This window comes from Podarcis raffonei, chromosome 1 (genome assembly GCF_027172205.1).
Source record: "Podarcis raffonei isolate rPodRaf1 chromosome 1, rPodRaf1.pri, whole genome shotgun sequence".
NCBI lineage: Eukaryota > Metazoa > Chordata > Lepidosauria > Squamata > Lacertidae > Podarcis > Podarcis raffonei.
Window position 1 is genome coordinate 57,527,509 of NC_070602.1, and position 21,518 is coordinate 57,549,026.

General features: G+C 43.1%; 2 protein-coding genes across 2 annotated transcripts; both read left to right on the forward strand.

Annotated features, from left to right (window-relative positions):
- The first annotated feature begins 424 nt into the window (after window positions 1-424).
- Window positions 425-7,253, forward strand: LOC128413863 (CD59 glycoprotein-like). Its single transcript, XM_053388331.1, has 4 exons — window positions 425-683; window positions 4,146-4,223; window positions 5,644-5,745; window positions 6,828-7,253. The coding sequence occupies exons 2-4, from the start codon at window positions 4,160-4,162 to the stop codon at window positions 7,019-7,021; spliced, it is 360 nt and encodes a 119-aa protein (XP_053244306.1). The 5' UTR covers window positions 425-683; window positions 4,146-4,159; the 3' UTR covers window positions 7,022-7,253.
- A 6,306-nt stretch (window positions 7,254-13,559) lies between these two features.
- Window positions 13,560-20,090, forward strand: LOC128413905 (CD59 glycoprotein-like). The gene is made up of 4 exons (XM_053388421.1): window positions 13,560-13,680; window positions 16,864-16,956; window positions 18,381-18,482; window positions 19,550-20,090. The coding sequence occupies exons 2-4, from the start codon at window positions 16,893-16,895 to the stop codon at window positions 19,747-19,749; spliced, it is 366 nt and encodes a 121-aa protein (XP_053244396.1). The 5' UTR covers window positions 13,560-13,680; window positions 16,864-16,892; the 3' UTR covers window positions 19,750-20,090.
- The last annotated feature ends 1,428 nt before the right edge of the window (window positions 20,091-21,518 follow it).

Below are 21,518 nucleotides of genomic sequence, written 5' to 3' on the forward strand. Positions count from 1 at the left end.
TGTGGTTTAACCCACAGCCTAATTAGTCTTAATTCTCAAAGCCCTTCAAGTTGAAAAAAGTCCTTTCCTCTGCCCGTCCTGAATCGTCTTAACATTCAGCTTCGGTGGCTGGCCATGAGTTCTAGTCTTGGGAGGGAGAAAACCTTTTTTCTGTATCAACTTTCTTCGCACTTTTAAGCAAATTAAAACCCCACCGTGCTGCCTCTCCCTCGCCTCTTCCCTGAACTAAAAAGTCTCCAATGCTGCAGCCTTCCTCAGAGGGGAGCCGCTCCACCCCGTTGTTGGCTTGGGTCGCCTTTCTCCGCTCTCCAACTCTACAATATCCTTTTTGAGGGGAGGCAACAATGCCTGCGGTTTTATTCCCAAGCCCAATTTGCCACCCGGACGACGACGACGACCCCCTCAAGGCCTCGCTCCTCCCGACCAGCCGTTCATAGGTACAGGCCGAGCCCGCTCCGCCCTCTTGTCGCTTTTCCCCCTCGCTCGCTCCCATCATTGAAGCACTTATATTTCGCTGCTTCGGCCGCTCTCCGCATTGCCGCAGACCAGCCTCGCCGCGCGGGAGGCGGAGCGTCCTGGTGCCCGAGAAGAAGCGGCGCGCTTTTCTGGGCGCGAGGGAAAGCGGCGGGCCCGGATTTTGCTGCAGAGAGATTGCGGCGGAGCGTCGAGCTGCGGGCAGGAGGGTGAGCGGCGGGCCCGGGCACTTGGCGCGCGAAGGGCCGGTTTTCCGTTTTTTCCTTCAGGACTCGTCATTTCATCGCTTCAATCCCGCTCGGAAGGTGGGGAAGGGACACCCCCAGAGCAGGCGGGGCAACTCGCTGGGTCTCCGGAGGGGAGAGGGATAGGGGCGAAAGGAGCCTAGACCAAGCAGGTTGCATTTAGGGGTTATCTATGCGGGGAAAGGTAGGAGGCCAGGGAGCAGAAAGCATCCTCTCCAACTAGGCTTGGGAGAGACCACCCTTCCCGAAAGGCTGGGGAACTGCTGCCGGCCAGTGTAGGCAATACTGAGCTAGATGGGCGGGGTAAGGCAGCTTCAATTGCTCTGCCTGGCGGAGTGCCTCGTAAATCGCGATGGTAGGTGGGGGGGGGGGTCGGAATTCACAACGGGATGTGTGGTGCGTCTGGCGGGCGGGGGGCGTTGGGTGTGCATCGACTACATTGGGCTCCCGTGCTTTCTGCTGTGTCCGTTCAGAAGGGATTCCATTCAGTGGGTGCAGCTTTCCTAACCTTTGCCTCCCCACTGGCATGAGAAGGCGATCCTGTCAAACAGCCCCGCCCCAAAGCGCCCTTCCTGTCGTCCGATACCGTCCTAACTAGGGTCTGTCCTCTTGCTGCTTTCTGCGGGTCTCAAAGAGAATTCTCTCGGGATCGTGGAAGGAGCACGTATCTAAGACTGCAGAGGCAATGCTGAGAGATAAAAGATGCTCTGCCTGCATCAAACCCCTGGTTCTGGTCCCCTTTCCCATGATCTAAGGTCCCCTGATACATTGCTGCTCCCCAATAATTCTAGCTTTGGTAACGCGCCAAATTAGGATCTTGTGTGTCTTTAAATACCCCCTCTTCTCTGTTTAGTATGGTGGTGCTGCATAGTGATAGGAACTGCAGGGAGCTGGCCAAAGTTAATCAAGGCACTTCCTGTTTTTTTCCTGTTAACTCATTGCTTTTCCTAGTGTGAAAGAGTGGGTCGTTTTCTCTGAGAACATAAAATATCACTGAAACATAAAGTAATGGAATCTCCTAGAGCCATTGCTCTTAGTGAGCCAAACTGTGTGTATGTTTTAGCATGTTAGAAGGCAGAATTCCCACCCCAAGTAGTTCCAAGTACTTGGTGTTCCAAGTAGGAGTTGGCAGCAGTCTGTAAAATTAGCTCAAAATAAGAACAACAAGCCTGCAGCTGTATCCACCCACATGGCATGTTTGGAACTGAGGACTTTGGCTGAGAGGGTATGTGTGATATGTTACGGCTCTGCAATGTAGTCCACTTTATTTTAGAAAACATAGTACAAATTTTATACTATTCAAAATTCAATACTGTATTCACAGAAACGTAGTAATCTAGAGTTGGAAGGGACCCCAAGAGTCATCTAGTCAACCCCCCTTACAGTGCAGGAATCCTATCTAAATCAGTCATATGTTGAAGACAGATTAATACTGGCATCTGAAAAGATTTGTATAAAGTGCCTAATGAATATCTACCCTCAGGTTTGCAGCAGCAGCAGCTAGTAACATCTGGATCTCCAAAGCATCCAACGTCTTCAGTACTGATAGAAATTCATTCAGAATATTTTTGTAGCTGTCCTTTCTTTCCATCAGGTTGTTAAAAAAATTATGTTTGGACAGCTCACCTTTCAAAACAAATGAGAGCATTAGCAAACCAAAATACAGAAGGCATTTTAAAAAATGAAGTCTAGGACTACTTTATTGCATACGCTTCTAAAAAGGGAATATAATTGTCAGCCACCATCAACACATGGAATGTTGTGGAAGGATACATTGCAAGGAACTCAAGGTGAAGCAGAAGGGCTGGACACTTGACTTGACACCATGTTCACATCACTGCTTGGATTACAGGGCAATTGATAACACTGCATATTGTACTTACACTCTTATTTGTTTTGGCTTGCTTACTTGTTCATTTAAATAATTAACAATAAAAATGGAACAGCAACAAACAACAACAACAACAACAACAACAAATTACAAGTCTGTACACTTGGCCATCTTCACAGTGGAAAATGGACCAAAAACCTCTTAGAGAGCATACTCAAAGTGCCTGCCATTTCAGTACCACCAATCCCTCAATGTATTATTCTGAAACTGCAAGGGTATAAGTGCTCTGGAGGTCAGAACCCAAACCAATGGATCCAAATGACAAGAAAGGAGATTCTGGCTAAACATCAGGAAGAACTTTCTGACATTAAAAGCTGTCAGCAGTGCAACAGACTCCTTCAGAAGGCGGTAGACTCTCCTTCAGAAGGCAAGATTGGATGGCCATCTTTCAGTGACTCCTGCATTGCAAGGGGTTGGACTAGATGACCCTTAGGGTCCCTTCCAACTCTACAATTCCACAATTCTATGATTCTAAGTACTGTATTGTAAAATACAAACCTGGAAAAGGGATATTGATTGCAGACCTCCATTATCCAACTTAATCGAAAGACAGGATGCTTAAGAGGAGGTCTACCAAGAGAACAAGTGCACATCTGTGACAACCACCCACATTTTGAAGAGTTAAATGCTTGTAAACTAGATCTGAAACAGATACCTGGGTGGCTATTTGATGGAGAAGCTGTAAACCTCTCAGGAAGACATGATGGATACAAGCTTTTCTCGTTGAAACCATCCCTACTCTCTCCTATATCCACTGCAGGGCCATCCACTGCATGTAATGGTAGTGTGAACTGTATAATCTTCAAAATACACTTTAAAAGCAATACATATAGTGTCTGTGTTATACGTTTTCAGCAGAAATGTGGATTGTATGAACAAACAGAATATGTTTGGGAGCTGAAGTTTGGAACAGTCCAGCTTGCTGGTTTCTCTGGCTGTTGTCTTAAAATTATTGCCACTATTACCATTGACCTTGAAGTATTAAACTGCCAGCCAATCATTTTCCTCCTATCTGTCTCTTTCTGCAGTTCTCCTTTCCTATTTCTCTTTTCAAGCTGACTCAATCTTTTTGGTTGCTGAGCATACTCAGTTCTTCTTGGGCTGGGTTGGACTTGGGTTGTTTCCCCCCTGTTAGATTTTCTTTTTAAAATATTTTTGTACGTGTTTCTCCAAACCTCCTACAGGGTTCCCAGAGCATGCTGCTACCTGCTTCTTTCCCAGTGCAGCCTAAAAGCAAATAAATAAATAAATAGTAAAATCTTTTTAAAACGTGTAACATAATTTAATTTGAAAACAGCACCATTATCAAACTAGAGTTCCCGGGAAGCTATGGAAGCTATGACTGTTAAAACTGATGTAATAGTGGAAGGGAGGGGTATATTAGTGTAAAAAAAAATGTAAGAAGGTAACTTTGTTCATTTGCCTCCTTGTCAAGGCTCAGTTGATATTCTCTCTCCTAAAGTCTAATAACAGCTTTGAATGGAACAAACAAATTATGGGCATGGCCCCAGTCTCATGTGTATTTCTCTTTCTAGACTTCAGGGGAGCCATGGACAAAATGAACAGCATTCTGCTTACAATATTCATTATTGTAACTGTGTCCTGCAGTTCCGGTAGGTATCCTCCTTGAAGCTCCTTGAAGGGAGTAGCTCAGTGACCACTGAACACCTGTGCAGTGGTGTAAATTTGATGGAAACCTATAGAAAGTTTTCAGTTTCTATTGTATCTGTTCAAGTACTGTACAGAATACAGCAACTGATGTGAACATAGCAGTTGGCATACAGTTAACCAGAAGGGATTTTAAAGCCTGAGAGGAGAAGATGGGGAATGGTCCTGAACAACATGCAACCTAGCAAGCATTCTGTGCAATCCTTTGGTGGATGTGTCCATCAAATGCTGTACTTGTTTTGTTGGTAAACTTTGAATTATTATTTTGTATATAATGCACAGCCTAGGAAACACAGCAGGTTAGTCAGCACAAACATAATAAATAGTGATGTAGTAGTGACCTATCAGGTGCTTAACACATATGCTTGGGTTTACATATCCCATGTGCAGGCACCAAAAATGGGAAATTTGCTTACTTCCATCATACATGGCAGGTGAGTTTCTTTGATGTAGTCAGTCAGGAATCAGCATGGCAGGGACACGGAACCCATAGCTCTCCAGCTGCTTTTGGACTCCAGCTCCCATCTTTGCTGACCATGGGGCTATGCTGCCTAGGGCTGATAGGAGCTGGAGTTGAACAGCATCTGGAGGCTATAGGTTCTCTGTCCCTGGAAGAGGGTTTCCACAGCAATTAGTGGAAACAGGTAGAGTTGGATGGCAGTTGAGGCAAAATCTTCCATCATATCTATCTGCCTGGATATTCTACATAATGAACAGTTTGTTTTTAGATGTCAACTTACTGTTGTCTAATTCATAATGCAGATGCACTTAAGCCTATTGATTTCTTAAGACTGAACTCTCACCAGGAGCCAAAAGCTGCCCAGTTCAATCCTTTGTCCAGTAGGGGGCTCTTCCTCTCTATTTGTCTCATTACCTACTACTGTGTCAAAGTGATCAAACTTGGACAGGAGAGAAGATTTCCTTGAGTTCTTTGGTTATTAGTTGAATCCTAGTTCAATTTAAAAAACAACAACCCTGCCTTTAAAAATGTCCTATATAAGGTCCATAAAAAGAAAAAGTATTTTACACTTTACTATTGGAGACGGAAAAGCAAAAAAGAAACTTTTGGCGTAGTGATCAAAGCAGTGATGTGTCGTGAGTTTTCCTTTTACCAAAAATTGAATTGGGTTCTGAAGCGACAGCTACTCAGGTGAGCTGGAGGTCCCCAAATCTTACTCTAGGCACAAACTATTTAAGTGGCATTAGGAAAGCTGCCATCCTCTCTCCTCCTCCAATATTCATTATGATGTGAGTAATCATATTGGCCTAATGTTTGTTTACTGTGGCAGTGTACGTAAAATACTTTAGATTATCGTGCTATATAGATATTTTGTTAGTTTAACAAAATCTCCCTTTGTATCTCAGGCTATGCACTCCGATGTTACACTTGCGAACAAAGCCCCTTCCTGTGTAGGACAAACCTTACCTGTAGCTACGAAGAAGATGCTTGCTTGCAAATTAGGTTTGGTATGTATAATATGCAGCAGTATATCAGTCTCACTCTTGGTTTGAGTGTCTCTTGCAGCACAATCCTACTACTAATAAGCCCTTTCTGAACATTTTCCAACTCTACAATCTCCTTTTTGAGATGAGGCAATCTGTACTGTACATAGTATGCAAAGTGCAGCCGCACCATAGATTTGCATAGTGGCATTATATGAGAAGTCCTTTTCTCAGAAAGCCCGTTTCATACAATCATCCTTTGGGGCCCAGTTTGCTGCATCCCTTATCAGCCTTTCTCAACCTGTGGGTCCCCAGATGTTGTTGAACTACAACTCCCATCATCCCTAGCTAGCAAGAACAGAGCTCGGGGATGATGGGAGTTGTACAACATCTGGGGACCCACAGGTTGAGAACCGCTGCGGGCTTAGCTTAAGGCAGGCTTCCTCAACCTCGGCCCTCCAGATGTTTTGAGACTACAATTCCCGGCATCTCTGACCATTGGTCCTGCTAGCTAGGGATCATGGGAGTTGTACGCCAAAAACATCTGGAGGGCTGAGGTTGAGGAAGCCTGGCTTAAGGTTATATTATATTTTTACATATCTGCTTCTTTCTTTTGCATAATTTAATTCCAGTGTTTAGGGTTTCTTTCTTTTTTTAAAGAAGTGGTTTGTTTTTGAGATGGAGTAGAAGCTAGGAGTGGCATGAGAATCTGACGTAGATGATTTATCTGCTTGACATGGGATGAGGGAAAAAGCTATGTCGTGCACTAAAGCAGCCCCTTCTGTGAACAGGAGTCCTTCCGTTCACAAAAGAGCAACTCAAGATCCACTCCAATACTCAATGGGATTATACCCTACATCTATGCAAGATGGGGCAACTACTGCAAAGTACTGAGACATTTGGTTTTTTTTTTTTTTTGAAGCTTCCATATTTACCATATAAACCATATTATAAGTTATGGTATCCTTATAAAGTTATCAAATCAGCAGCTTTTGTTAAGCATTGTTGTTTTTTAAAAAAATTCAACAGAAAGCAAACGTATTTTAAGCTGTCAAGTTTTCAATTGCTTATTTTGGGACATAATTTTTGTTTTTGTTTTTTTACAGTGCATTTAAGAACCTATAGCTGCTGGAAAATGTCACAGTGTACCACAGAACAAGTTGCCAATTACTTTAACGCTGACAGTTTTAGGTTCCTTTGCTGCCAAAGAGATCTCTGCAACAAAAGTTTAAACACCATGGTCAGTACGGTTCCTCTAGCCATTTCTGCAATGACTGTGATTTGGATGATGTTCCTGTGATATGGAGCTTTTAAAAATGTGTTGTCTATACACACCACACTTTCCCATCCTTTTTTTTAGTTGATATGTCTGCAGCATTTGGAGAAGGGGTGCATTGTCTTAAGTATTCAGATACACAAAAGAGAAGGAGCTGCCAGGACAGGTTAAAATCCCCTTTTCAGATAACTTGGAAAACAGGAAAACTCTCCTGAATGAGAGAAACCCATTCTGTAATAAAATGTTCTCAGCCAGTGTATTCTGATGTCCTTTAGCAACTGAGCCACCTCCATGATTCTTAGGGCTGGTCAACAGCCGGGGGGGTGGGGGGAGGCTGCTCCAGATGGCAGTTCTTATGTAGAAACAAACACATTCTTTCTTAGCTATCTGGAATCTTTCATATCCAACACTTGCAGAGATCAAAAGAGAGCTGTATGCAAAGAGCCATCTACTTAATGGACCTAATATGCAAATCATCCCTATTTGTACAGCACATTATATTTCTAGGTGCTTGGTGGCAGAGCAGAGGAATTCCCAATAAAATCAAATTTAAGTCGGCAAGAAAAAATTGACACCAAGACATGACGCTTACTGGGCTTAGACTAGCATCCAAACCCCCTTGGCACCAGGCTGGGGAAGGTTCAGACTGGGCAGCAGTGTCTCTCTGCCTAGCCCTGCCAGTGATTCCAGAGTCCCTCTGCTGGTGCAGAGCTTTCCATTCTGACTGCTGAATGGGTGGGCAGAAGTACTACTGGTGGGATCCTCATCAGTGGTAGGCCACAGTAAGCCCCATCAGTGGTAGGTCACAGTAAGCCCCAAAATTGGGCATTCTGGGAGGAGCAGAGCCAGCTGGGATCCCATGCAAGTCCTGCTGCTGTCATTTGATGGCCTCAGGCCCAATCTGGGTCTGCTTGCTGCTCCTGTCTGGTATGCAGCCCCCCCTACACAGCCCCCCCCTTCCACCTTGACTGACATAAGTGACAGGGCAGTGGATGCCATGGTGGCTCTGCCAGTCCATCTCAGTCCATTGCTGCCCTCTCAGCCTCTTTATCTTGCCCTCAAGACTCTCCCTATCCTTACTCCATGCCTTCCTCAAAGCTGGAATGGGTCCTTGACCTGTGATAATGCCTCCTGCTTCCTTTGATGGAAATGATGCGCATAGAAGCCTGCCCTATAAAGAAAAGGGTTGTGTCTACTGATCACTTTGGTCTCTAGCCCTGCTCACCATTGACATGCTGTCCCTGGAAGGAGAAAATTCAGCCCTTGGTCCATGGGCATAGCCAGGATTTTTGTTGGAGGGGGCAGAACCTCTGTTAGCTATGTATTTTTATTGATTTAGGGGGGCAGCTGCCCCCTCTTGGCTGAAAAGAACATACCCTGACCCTTTCTTAGACTGTAAGTCAACTAGATTCACAGGCAGCTTGTGTTGATGACAATGTTGTTGGTATTGTAGTTTGATTTGGTCAAAGTCTTATATAAACATCTGGAGTGGTGGTGAGTAATCTGCCTCTGCTCAGCTTTAAAATGCTAAAACACTGCAGCAAAATGCTTGTATCATTGTTTCATTTGCAGAAGTCTTGCTGATAAACGTGTAGTAGCCTATATCTGCTGTTTGAACACTTACTTCCTGATCCTTATAGCACACTTACATGCAATTCCCTCATATAGCAATGAAGCTTACCTTCAGAAAGTGCATTTCGAATTGCAGCCTAATGACATTTCAACTTTGAGTTTAGTGTGAAGACTTTGTCCAATGAGGGGAGGCTCTTTATACTGTAATCAGATGTGAAACGCATTAGCCTACTATTTGTTGGTATATATGACGGCCTATAGTTATTACTCTTTCTATGGTCATTCAAGAAACAATGCACTTCTTGCCATGTTTTTTTAAACTGCCAATATACTACTAGCATTGCAATAAATGCATTTACTATGAATAATGCTTATATACTATGTATATAGCAAGGGTGGTGAATCTGTGGCCCTCTGGATGTTGTTGAATTCCGATTCCCATTAGTCCTGACCACTGGCCATGCTTGTTGGGACTGATGGTGTAACAACTTCAGGGCAGCCACAGGTTCTTGATCCCTGCTATAAAGAGCACACTGGCTTTGTTTACAATTACACCCATTGAATAGACAGTAGCTACTTTTTAGAATTCTTCTTTCTTCTGCAATAGTCTTCCATGCACTGGTCTTCCATGTTATTCTTGTGTGTGTGTGTGTCCTTTCAGGTGGTAACGGGCTAGTTGTGGGGACAAAAAGCTTTCCCTCCCCACCCAAAAAAATCTTTAGTTGCTGTTAACCTTCACTCCAGGATAGCACACATCTAATTTTCAGCCGTTGTACGCAGATAGTGCCACATTTTCCATTTATACACTATACATGTTTCATCAACATGGATTTGTTAAACAAACTGTTCAGTCACTTGGAACATGACTGGTGATGGTTATTTTTTAAAACAACAACTATAAAACAGTAAATAAAACACACCTCTGTGTAATGTGTGGTTGTTTGGAAATTAGGAACATAAGAAGCTGCCTTCTATGCAGCCTTATATAGCTCGGTACCAACGTCCCCCAACCTGGTGCCATCCAAATGTTTTAGATTCCAACTCTTGTCAGTTCCATACAGCCCAGGCAAAATTCAGAAATGATGGGTAATCCAAAACATCTGGATGGACCAGGTTGGGAAAGGCTGGTTTATACTAACTGGCAGGGAAATTTCAGACAGGGCCTCTTTCCAGCCCTTCCTGGAGATTCCAGGGGTGACACCTTCTGTGTGCAAAACAGATGTTCTACCAATGCTATGTTCATACCAAAGCTGTGTCCCCTTTCCAAGTTGTGTTGCATTGAAGCAATAGAAAAGATCAGGAATAGACAATGTGATGTCCTTTGCTTGATAAGGGTCCCAGCTCCCATCATCCCTGACCAATGGACATGCTGGCTGGGAATTGCCGTCCAAAACATCTGGCTGACACCACATTGGCTACCCTTCTCCAAGACTCTTGGACAGTGAAAGCACTTTTTAAGAAGCATAATGTATATGAATGGAAAGGTCACATTTCTGCACTCCTACATTTGGATAATCTACATTTGGGAATCATTGTTCACACTCCCAACTCTTGTCAAATATTTCCTATAGAGTGTAGGCCACATAGAGCCTATAGCAACTTTGAATCAAAACATTATCCTGTACTGATTACATGTCTATGTTCTGTCTTGATTTTTTTTAACAAATGTCCAGTGAAAAAAATAATACACAGCTGGCAGCATTGTCAGACAGCAGCAAAATTACACTGAGGTCAATGGTTATGTTGCACACACAAGGCATTCATGCAGCATTGACACACTGTTTGAAAGCAGCAAGTTTTCTGAAATTTTTCCAGAAGACTCCAACAAGTGCCTAAGGGCACAGTGAAACCCATTAGCTCACTACAATCAGTGCTTTTTTTTTTCTTTAGAAAAATAGCTGCTGGTATCATGAAGCTGTTACAGTAAGTGGCACACTTTTTAACAACAAAAAAGAGGTGCCAGTACTGCATACCTTTGAGTGCCACCTAAAAAAAAGCACTGACTACAATAATGTGTAAATATAATAATTATTCCAATAAAGATTCCAATGAAAGTAGAAATGTTGCCAAATTTGCCAAAATTTCTACCAGAGCCCGTATTGCATACAGCTTGACACAAACATGATTATGTGCATAATATATACATCTTGTGAATAATTTAGCATCTAATTAGTCTGAATTTTTTAAAGAAAAAAGTCTAAACATCTGGTAGTCATCAAGCTGGCAAAGGCTGTTTGAGTATATAAAGAATGCTCATGCAGCACATTTTTAAAGGGGCAGGGAGGCACAAAACAGTCAATCCGTTGCCTGCTGCCAGGCAATATGGAAGGGGTGTGTGTGTGTGTGTGTGTGTGTGTGTGTGTGTGTGTGTTTTCTGGGGTCAACCCCAGGCTGAAGGAGCTGAGGGGTCAGGGGGAAATCCACAGGATGAAGAAAATAAAAATCCCTTTAGGATGGCTAGGTGCAAAAGATGACAGGGGCTCCTAAACTTTTAACAGTATCTGAGGGAATTTCAGCAGATGTAGTTTGCCTGATAAGCTACACCTGCTGAAATTCCTGCTCCTGCACAGGTATTAAAGGTACAGGAATGTGTGACTTGCTTGAGACTGAGGGCTCACTACAGCCCTGTTTTAAGCCCCACTTTGAACCTGACTCAGTTGCTGCTAGCAGAGCATTCCTATATACATCTGCTCAGAGTTAAGTCTCATTAAATTCAGCGGAGCTTACTCCCAGGAAAGTGTGCCTAGGATTGTAGCCTAAGCACCACAGCATCTGAGTTATATAAACTGGCATAGTTGCAACGAGTTCCCTAGCCATCAGTTTTCTTTCTCCATGTTCTCCAACTTGTGCCTAACAAGCCCTGAAATGACCCTATCAGTATCCCCAAGGATTGCCCTTTTGTGAATTAATGTTAATGAAATAATCTAGTGTAGATAAACAAGCAGGCATGCTTCCTGTAAGTAAAAGGGGTTGAATAAATTTTTATAAAGCCATTTCCCCAGAGAGAGAGAGAGAGAGAGAGAGAGAGAGAGAAAGTGCATCACACCAGCCAGAATAAGGAAGGACAAAGATACTGTGTGGTTTGAAAAAGATACAGATATAGAATGTGGTGAAAATTGGCTGCAAGCCTGGGAATCAGTTATTGCTAACTGGTGAGAAGAAAAAAAGAAATAGAAGATTAGCAGAGCCCCAAGTCAGAAGAAGAACAGACACAACAGGATTCTGTCATGGCTGCACAAGATATCACCAAAGAGGCATGGGTAGCTAGCTACCTGTGCAAGTATGAAGTGTAACTGGTAGTGTAAAAACCTGCTATTCTGCTAGTTAAAGTTAATAAATAGGTAAAAGAAAATCCACCTGTCTAGATTCCTGCCCTTGCAGAGTGGTCTAGTGGCACTTTTAAGAAAATAGAAGTAGGAACACCCCCTCAGCCTCTCATGGAGAACACAGGACAATGGTGTAGTGCCAAAAGAAATTAGCAGTGCTGCAGGCCAAAGGGGTAAGCAAGAGAGCCAGGGGCTGAAGATATGCACCCACCTAGGTTTGATGTTTAACAGAGCAAACCTATACATGTCTTCTCAGAACCAAGTTTCACCAAGTGCAACAGGATTTACGCCCAGGTAAGTGAAATAACTCCCTCTCACAGTAACCTCAGGTGATGAGGACCAGCTGAAATGGACCCCAAACTGAGCCAGGAACAATGGTATTTAATGAATACCTACTAAATGGCAATGTCATATTAGACACAATATTATCCTAGCAATAAACTCCACAACTCAACCCCTGTAAAATGCATACATTATTAATATAAACAATTCATCAGAACATTTAAATAATAATACCCCATTAATATGTACAATAAAACATGTGGTCTGCATATTTAAAAATGTCTGAAGGTTCTCCATTCATTTCACAATCTCCTATAACAGCACATTTATTGTGCAGATCAAGCCCAGCCCACTGAACCTTCACAAGAATTTGCCAGGCTATTTATTCCATCCTGCAAAATGTTGGAAGGTGTGTCTTCCTTTATGGCCACGTGGCCAGCCTTGAACTTCTCACACACCCCATCTAAAAGGGGCCTCCGCTACAATTCAGGGCTGCTCAGAACTGACTTTGTGGAGTAGCAATGCGCACATTTTAGTTTTTCTGACCTGGCACCTGTTTAAATAACGACCGAGAAACCTCTGGCTGGTGACTCTTTCCTCTGACAGCCTTTTTCTCCTTTGGATATCTGGTTTTCAGTAGGCGGGTTCCCAACTGTGCTTCAACATAAAATACAGACGCAGAGCGTCCTTCAGCAGACTCAGATACGGATCTTAAAACTGAAACCCTACTCGGCGGAGGGGGGAAGCGGCGGGGAATCTGCTGGATTCGATAGAGAACATCCCGTTTTCTATTTTCAGGCGCTGCAGCTGAGCAATAATTAGCAGGTGATATTTGATCGAGGATCTATCAGAGTTCCGTCCTGGGAGTAGCCAGGATTTATGTTGGGGGGGGGGGGCAGGACACGCACCTGGCACCATCCTCTGGCAGATTCGGAATATTCAATAACAGTTGTTTTGAATTATTTTCTTTTGACCCCAAGTGCTCAGAAAAAAACCCTCTCAAATTATTTCTACGGTTTCTAGTTAAATATTTTTATTGATTGACTTGATTTAGGAGGGGGCAGTTGCTCCCCCCCCCCCGCTATACCCATGAGTAGTGTTTATTTACCTCTCTCTCAGCAGTGACAGAGAGGGGCTGTGTACCATGCATTTAAAGCTCATAAAGTCCCCCAGGTATCCTGGGAACTATAATTTACCTCTCGCCGAGCTACAATTTCCAGCACCTGTAACAAACTACAATCCCCCCTTTTTTAATGGGAGTCCTAAACTACAAATTCCTATCAAAGACAGTTTTGGATTTACGGTACTGGCAACGGAGCCGTTCCCTCTAGTTAACCCATGACGTCACCTTCCCCGCTAGCCCTTAAGCCAATCAGGAATCCCGCCCTCGGCCAATGAGGCTAAACCGAGGCTGGCTTTTGCTATATAAAAAACAATTTTCCAGGGCCCAGCGGAGCAGCTGAGAGGCGTGTGTAGGTAGAAGCGCGGAGCAGCCGAGGAGGGGTGAGTGCAAGGGGCCTTTTCTTCCGCAGGGTCTTCTTGATCATCAGCGACACCCCCGCGGCTTCTCCTCCAGTCTTTCCAGTGCCTTCACTTTGTCGCTTTGCAAGATGCAAGCGGCGCGAATGGGGTCGGATCCCTGGGCGGATCCGGGAGGTGGGCGGGTCGGCGTGGGGAAAGCGCGTGGAAGGCATTCGGGACCGAAATAGCCGCTGGTTTAGCAGGCCGGTCTCGCGGAGAAGCCGAGGCAGGCGCAGCAATGCCCGGTTTCGAGCGCGGGGCTTGGAGGACGCGGCGCCGATCCCCCCCGCCCCCGACTTCGCGGTACGAAGCGAAGGGAAACGCGCACATATCGATACTAGGGGAGAGGTTTCCGTCATGCTGGAGAGCATTATCGTTATATAATAAATGCACGGGCTTGTCGTATATAAGGCCCTTCCAAGCTCGTTGTTCATTCCGGCGCATGGGCAGGGCCATAGGCGTAGCCTTAAATATAAATAAATAATCAATAAATCAATAAAAGTGCTTAACTGAGGCTCTGTCTTCCCCCAACAAAAGCTTGCTGCCCCCCCCCCAAAAATCCTGGCTACGCCCATGGGCAGGGCATTGGTGGGGAACTGGATTCACTACATTTCTGTATGATCCGGATCGGTTTCACTGGGAGTTGGGGGGAAATAATGGAAGTCTGTTTCGGTCCCTAGCGGCGGTGGCATGTCTACTTTGCGATGGTCTCAGAGGTACCTACCTGACTATTCCTCGCAGTAGGAACCTGTAATGTGCGCACCTCCTGCCATTTATTCTCCTCAGGTGGGGAAACGTTATTGTAAAGAAAACGGTATGTAAAGGTATTGGCAAATGAAATAGAACAAGAGGAAAGAAGGGAGGTGTAAAATAGCATCCTACATTTCACAAGGCAAAACGTTACACGAAGGTGCTGCAGACCCAACCTGGTGTGACCCAACCCTACTTGTTTGTGGGAAGTTTGCTGCCTACTATGGATGTGGCCCATGGCTGATTTTTCAGCTGGGCCTCTAGAGCAGAGCTTTCCAGACTTTCCATGTTGGTGACATGCATCATTTCGCAAAACAGTAATTAAGTTTTACTAGCATACCAGAGGTTAAACCTTTTCCAGCCGTGGGAGGAGCGCCCTGAGCATTCGCGCAACACACCTACACACTGCAGCCCACACACTAACATGTTGGAGCACCTCTTCCGTTGGAGAGGAATTCATCCTGTTTTGTTATTACTTCAAAGTGAACTGTTGTGTGGGGAAATGGCAACCAAAAAAAGCAATGAGCTGTATTGCTGAGTTCAATTCTGGTCCAGTCTGCAGGCTCCGTGAAAGCAAAACTGGAGGAAGGAAACTTTGGCCAAGAAGCTTTGACTGATTACTGAGGTGTCAAGCAGGCAGAAATGTTTTGTTAGAAGCAGAAATACTGACAAGACCGCAGTCCAGATAAGAGGGTACACCAGTTTAAAGAAGAAAAGAGTTTTGTTACTCTATGTAGCTAGTAGTGCTGGGTGATAAGGTTTGATACCACATCAAGCCCATAAATAACAGAAACCGTTTTTGCAGTTTTCTCGTCTTGTCACTGCTGCAGAATGAATTTTAGTTGAGTGTAAAAGAGAGAATTAAAGCAACAAGTCATCAAACTGGAAACAGTTTTTGGGATGTTTGGGAACAGAGTAGTCTTATTTTTATCTTCTGGATTCAATCTTAGTTTCATTGTTTCCACACAAAGTTTTTCCTGATGTCTTTTGTGCTGTGGTATATTTTGTCTGCAGAAGAAAAACATTGCTTTCAGATTCCATTCTTGCTGCTAGTAAAGAAACATTTTTCTTTGATTTTTACCTGGGCTAATCCTCAGTTTTGAATTTCCTGGATCCTATATATTGGCTGTGAATCCAAGAACTAAGGAGCTTGTTTCCATTCCTGGGATTTCATTGGTAGATACGTTCTTCTCAAGCCAGAAGGCCAAGTAGTTAGGACAACTAGGCTTATGCAATAAGCTTTTCTAGTGGTGTTTAGGTGGGGTGTTTAACTGGTGGAGTTTAGGTGGTCCAATATAGTATTCAGCAATGGTTAAATAAGTTGTACTTGATTACAGTACATAAGATTATAATTTTGTACATAACAGCCACTTTGTATTTTCCTTACCTGAAGATTCATCCATATATGATGTGCTATTAGATTTCTCTTTGGTCAGAGGAGGTTGGTCTATGAGGGCAAATGGGGCACTACCCCAACTTCAGTCAACGCCCACCTGCCTCATTTAGAACCAGCCCAGAGGGTGGCACTGGCTATCCATTTCCACCTCTTCAGTGTTGGCGTTGTAACCTGATGAGGGTGGGGCAAGCCAAGACTTAGTTGTCTCTACCTGTCTCTGACTCTGGCTCGAACTACAATTGGTCTCCTTACATTCTGCCCCTATGGTAACATAGGATAGTGCATATAGAAAATGGGTGACATGCCAGTCCTCATATTTTTTTTTTGCACCACACATTTTCAGTGTTACCAGATTTGTGCAAGACTGCTGTTTTGGCCTTGTCATTAGTGCAGTTACTTTTTTCTTGCTCCAGAACAGCTTGATTAAACTACGATTTGCCAAAAGAAATAGAATTGTGGCTGCAAATAAAGTTATTGGCACCAAAGAGGGATTGGAGTGGTTGTGCATCACTGGGTAAAGGGGTCTCATTAAGGGGTGGCAATGAGAGTTTGGTGTAGAAATTGGGAGGATTTGCCCACAATTTAAGAGATGCAAGCAAATTTCACTCTTGTGTAAGACCTCTGTTAAGCAAACAGAAATGGGTGTTGCGCTCCACAAAAAAAGCACATGCCTCCATTTTGCTCATTGTGAGGCGTGTTAACAAAGGATGGTGACATTTGCTTTTGTGGTATTGTGCAGGTTGGTTGGTTGCTTGCTTGCTTGCTTGCTGTAGTGGAAGTCTGCACAAGGTTTTCCACTAACACAACTGGGCTTGCCCCTCTTCCCCCCACAAAATGCTCTGAAATTGGCTCTGGTGGGGGTTCGGAGGATTCCAGAACAGCTCAAGGATGGGAGGAGATAGGGGATTGTTCCATCTGGCAAGTTGAAAAGATTCTGCTGACAACAGTTGCCGTAGTGCTACATTGAATTGTTGCTTCAGAACATCCAGCACCAACCAAACTGTGTTTTTGCTTTATAGGCTAAGGCTGGAAAAATAATAACTGGAAGATGAAGACTCTTGTTACCACCGTTTTGATCGCCACATTTGTTCTGACTTTGTTCAGCCACTTTGGTAAGTATGCAAGTGCGCTATTAAAAACTGTGTGAACTTAGAGCAAGGCACTGAGCAGAGGAGGTGGGCTTCACAAAAAGGGGTTCAGGGGCTGGGAGAGAAATGTGGACTTGAACAGTTGTTGCTGGTATTTCCCCTAAAGAGTAATAGATATGGGGGGCGGTTTCTGGTGGGCTATGATTCTAGTAGGCCAAGGAGGACTTGCTTAATTTTGACTCCTGGAGGCAAACCTACTGGGATGTGGTAGGTTCTTCCTTTGTAGGTAGGTAGTTCTTCAGAGATGCCAGCCACTGCTTATGGCTCATAGCTTAATCTATACTTGTGATATTATACTTGCGGTATTGCTGTTGAAACTGGTTTGTGCTGACTCCAGCTGTATTGTAGTCAGATCTTCTAGAATTGAATCGGGAACTCTAGAACAGACTTCTTCATATGGCTCTTTTGCATACATACTAGATTATACTTGGTTCCCTCGATTAGAAAAGCCTTGCATTAATGCCACAAACTATTTTTATTTATTTGGTTCAAATTTATAACTCCTTTTTTCCTTTCCATGGGAAACCTGTGATGACACACAATAAAATTACATGAAGTTGTTCAAAACAACATTAGAACACAATGATACAGGCAGGGATGTTCCTCCAGAGGTAGTTGGACTCCACATCTCATATATTTTGCCTATGCTGACAGGACTGATGGGTTTTGAAGTCCAGTAATCTCTGGAGAGGGATGCGGGTGGCGCTGTGGGTTAAACCACAGAGCCTAGGGCTTGCCGATCAGAAGGTCGGCGGTTCGAATCCCCCGGACGCCCATTGCTCTGTCCCAGTTCCTGCCAACCTAGCAGTTTGAAAGCACGTCAAAGTGCAAGTAGATAAATAGGTACCGCTCCGGCGGGAAGGTAAACGGTGTTTCCGTGCATTGCTCTGGTTCACCAGAAGTGGCTTAGTCATGCTGGCCACATGACCCGGAAGCTGTACGCCTGCTCCCTCAGCCAATAAAGTGAGATAGATGAGTGCTGCAACCCCCCCCCCCCAGTCGGTTACAACTGGACCTAATGGTCAGGGGTCCCTTTACCTTTACCTTAATCTCTGGAGGATTGTAGCTTCCCCTGTTGGAAGGACAACAGAGATCATTCAGAGTGCAACTTAAGGATGAATTCTATTGTTACTGTTAAAGTGAACTAGGTGGTGGTGGGGAGTTTTACATAGCAACCAGGTAAGGTGGCATGATCTTTACTAAAGCAGTATGTGCTCTGATGAGCTGTGACATCTGATATGCCTTTGTGGTACGCTTAAACACTTTTAACTTATCTTTTAATTATTTCTACATCAATATTGTAGTTCAAGCTTGTTACCAGGAATCTAGTTTCATGATGGAAGCCTGCAATAAGACCATCTTCTATTCTCCTCCCCTCTTTCATTTAGGAGCTGCCTTAAAATGTTATCAGTGTCTGGATGGTATTGGTCCATGTAAAACGAACGTCACATGCTCGGGTGATACTGATTCTTGCATATTGGTAAACTTGGGTAAGTATGCTGCCTTATCTGATTCATGTGTAACTTGTGATTAAGTACAATTTTAAAAGAACTATTTTCTTTACTTCATTATGGTCAGCACTTGTATTTTATGCATTTTTTCCTCCCAACTCACTGAAGTGAGGCCTTTTCTTCAAATTATTTTAGGGATAGGTTGTTGAGGAGATTGCATTGGTTTAAATATGGCATTAGGCAAATTTAATTGTGCTGCTTCTGACTCTTCTCTCCCCATCCTCATTAACATTCTTCATTAACTGCTGGTTGTACACCTAGCATTGTACTTTTTTGGGTACATTTGATGATGTGGAAGTCTCTGGGCTGATTTAATTAGATGAAACATTAAGGGAAGGTGGTAGGGTTCCCTGAGCATTTTAAAGTTGGGCAATCCATGAGAATGGATGTAACCTAATACTTGTAAGAAAATTAGTTTATCTTTCTTGCATTGTACCACAAAAAGTAGAGCTCTCTCCCTGAGACACTGTTCTTGATATGGTGATAGATTTTTTTGGAACATGAAAGTGAATTTAAAATGTTTTCATAATAAATGCATATTAAAAACAAATGTTGAGTGATAAATCATACAAACTACATCTTTTGTACTTAAAGAAGTAAAGTAGGTCTTGGATTCAATGTGAAATTATTGTACACATTTTCATTTCCCCTTAATTTTCTCCTTTGCCCCTGTGCAGAGAAGCAAATGGGTGTTCGATGGTTACTTTGTCTTGATACTATTGCCTTTGTTACTGGAATAGGAAGCTGGTTGCTTCTTCAAATAGCTCTTGTAAAGTAAAATATCTCAAATAAGATTTGGGGGCAAACACATGGTTTTTTTTTCTTTTTAGAAGCTGTCTCTATATTTTTATGACAGTATTTTAAAAGCCACCTTGCGTGTTTTGAACAGATAGGCAATATTTTTTTTAATAACTGTAAGAAAGGTATGGAAGACTTAAATAGACATTCTTAAACTCTTCTCCCCCTCCCCCCCCCCAATTTTCTTGCTCAGCAGGAAAGCAAACTACTTTCCATAAAATCTTGTCTTTGTGTTGTTGTTTTTTAAGGTACTGGAAGAAATATCTCTACGTGCTGGAAATACTCCAACTGTGAAATTGACTTTATTGAGAAACAATTCAAGACTGGAAACTTCAGATTTCATTGCTGCCAAAAAGATTTGTGTAATGGCAGCCCAATTACAGCAGGTAGTAAGATGGTCCTTGGCTTAACTTCTGTGCTGATCGCAATCCAGATGCTCTGCTTCTGATCTGGAGTAGGAAATACTTTGAACAAAAAGAAGTCATTTCATACCTATTGACAAATAGCCTTGTAAGAGAGAGCACCACACATTGAGAACAGAGACCGAATAAATCAGGGAAAATGGAAAGTAGAATAGCAAAACTTGTTTACTACATTGTAGTCACTGCATTGTGGGTTTTTCTTTGTGGTGCTTCATTCTACTTGTAAACTTGTATCACTTTTGTGCACTTAAACTGTTCATAGCAGAGTTTTTGAATATAATGAAACTGCCAACTTATTTTTCATCTTTTCCTATCTGTAAGACTTTTATCTCAATAATAAAAGTGTCTACTTGACATTTGAACTGCATACCCTTTCATCATGGGCCTCTGTTTCCATACCACAACTTGCAACCAGTTGCACCCGTAGAAAGCATATTTTTGCTGGCTACTGTCAAATACACTTACGGTTCCTATTCTTTCTTCCCAACATGGCTATAAGGAAGTATTTCTAGTGAGGCATATTTCACATGGTGGGTAAGAGTTCAGAAGGCGTTATTTGGACAGTCCTAATCTCCACTTCATCATAAGTTTCCTCATGCCAATGCTGCAGTAACCTTGTAGTCCAGTGACCCTGAGCAGCGTCTTGTGACATCCCATCACGGGTCCGAATGTATTATTGTACACTAGGATTAAATGGGGCAGCATTTCAGACAATGTTTTATCTAGATCTGCAGCTCACAGATAATATAATAGACACTCACTGTCTAGTGCCAATTTTTCTGTGTGTGCTATTTAACTTGCCTGCCAACAATCCCTGGAATCTCAATTCTGCAGCACATGTTTAACTTACCCAACAAGCATGATGGGATATTTTATAATTCACTGTGCAAACAGCAGCTTGGTTGGTGATGTTTTGTTGCTTTTATACTTGTTTATGCGCAATCTTTCACATGTTTAAAATATTTCTAAAACCACAATGGCACCCTCACTCAATAAGCGGTGTGCCTTGATAAGGATTGTTAAATTAGTTGAAATGCTCTCCAACTATGAGTTCAGAGCAATGATGGGGATGTCACTGGCCATTTATTAGTGTCACTGGATAACATGAAGGTTACTTGAACATTACCCAATAGTCCCCTGCTCCCATCTATGCCAAAGCTGCTATAGGAAACTGGTTCACCAGAGCTGTCATGTTTAAAAGTAGGGACCCATCACAAATTTTGCACAAGTGGGTAGATGGAAATGAAGGTCATTTTCAAGGTGACGTGGATAACCTGTTGCTGCCTGAGACAAAATAGGCTACCTTTAGGAAACTGCTGCAGCTTATTAACCTGTTTGGATAGGCTTTAAATCAAAACAAAGGCAAGGAGATGTGCTATAAAACATAACAGAAATGGAACTCCCATTTTGAAGGCTAGGGTGTTGTAAAAGCACGCGATAATTAGGGCAGAAACATGACTCTGGACTTCAGTATACTTAACAAGGTACCTAATAATTTTCAATATAAAATACTATGGTTTAAATTGAAGCCCCCAATTATACATGCAAAGTTATTCAACTCCTCCATGGTGGTTGGATCTATTGCAGCTGGCAATTCCTTCCTCCTGGAAAAACAACAACATAAGATTGTGGAACCCATCACAATGATGTAGCACAGGAGTTGCAGCCACCTGTCTCTGGAATATGAGTAGCCCCTTGTTTACAGATAAGTATACTTGCTTGCACAAATAGTTTTAGATCCATGCCCCCCTTTAAAATATACCTAAAGCAACTCCTTATGGTTAATAGTACAATA

Excerpts from the sequence above, each read along its gene's own strand:
- LOC128413905 (XM_053388421.1), top strand. The coding sequence starts at position 16,893 with ATGAAGACTCTTGTTACCACCGTTTTGATCGCCACATTTGTTCTGACT. Across the intron at positions 16,957-18,380 it reads GACTTTGTTCAGCCACTTTG|GAGCTGCCTTAAAATGTTAT; the intron begins GTAAGTATGCAA and ends TCTTTCATTTAG. Across the intron at positions 18,483-19,549 it reads TTGCATATTGGTAAACTTGG|GTACTGGAAGAAATATCTCT; the intron begins GTAAGTATGCTG and ends TTGTTTTTTAAG.
- LOC128413863 (XM_053388331.1), top strand. The coding sequence starts at position 4,160 with ATGGACAAAATGAACAGCATTCTGCTTACAATATTCATTATTGTAACT. Across the intron at positions 4,224-5,643 it reads AACTGTGTCCTGCAGTTCCG|GCTATGCACTCCGATGTTAC; the intron begins GTAGGTATCCTC and ends TTTGTATCTCAG. Across the intron at positions 5,746-6,827 it reads TTGCTTGCAAATTAGGTTTG|TGCATTTAAGAACCTATAGC; the intron begins GTATGTATAATA and ends GTTTTTTTACAG.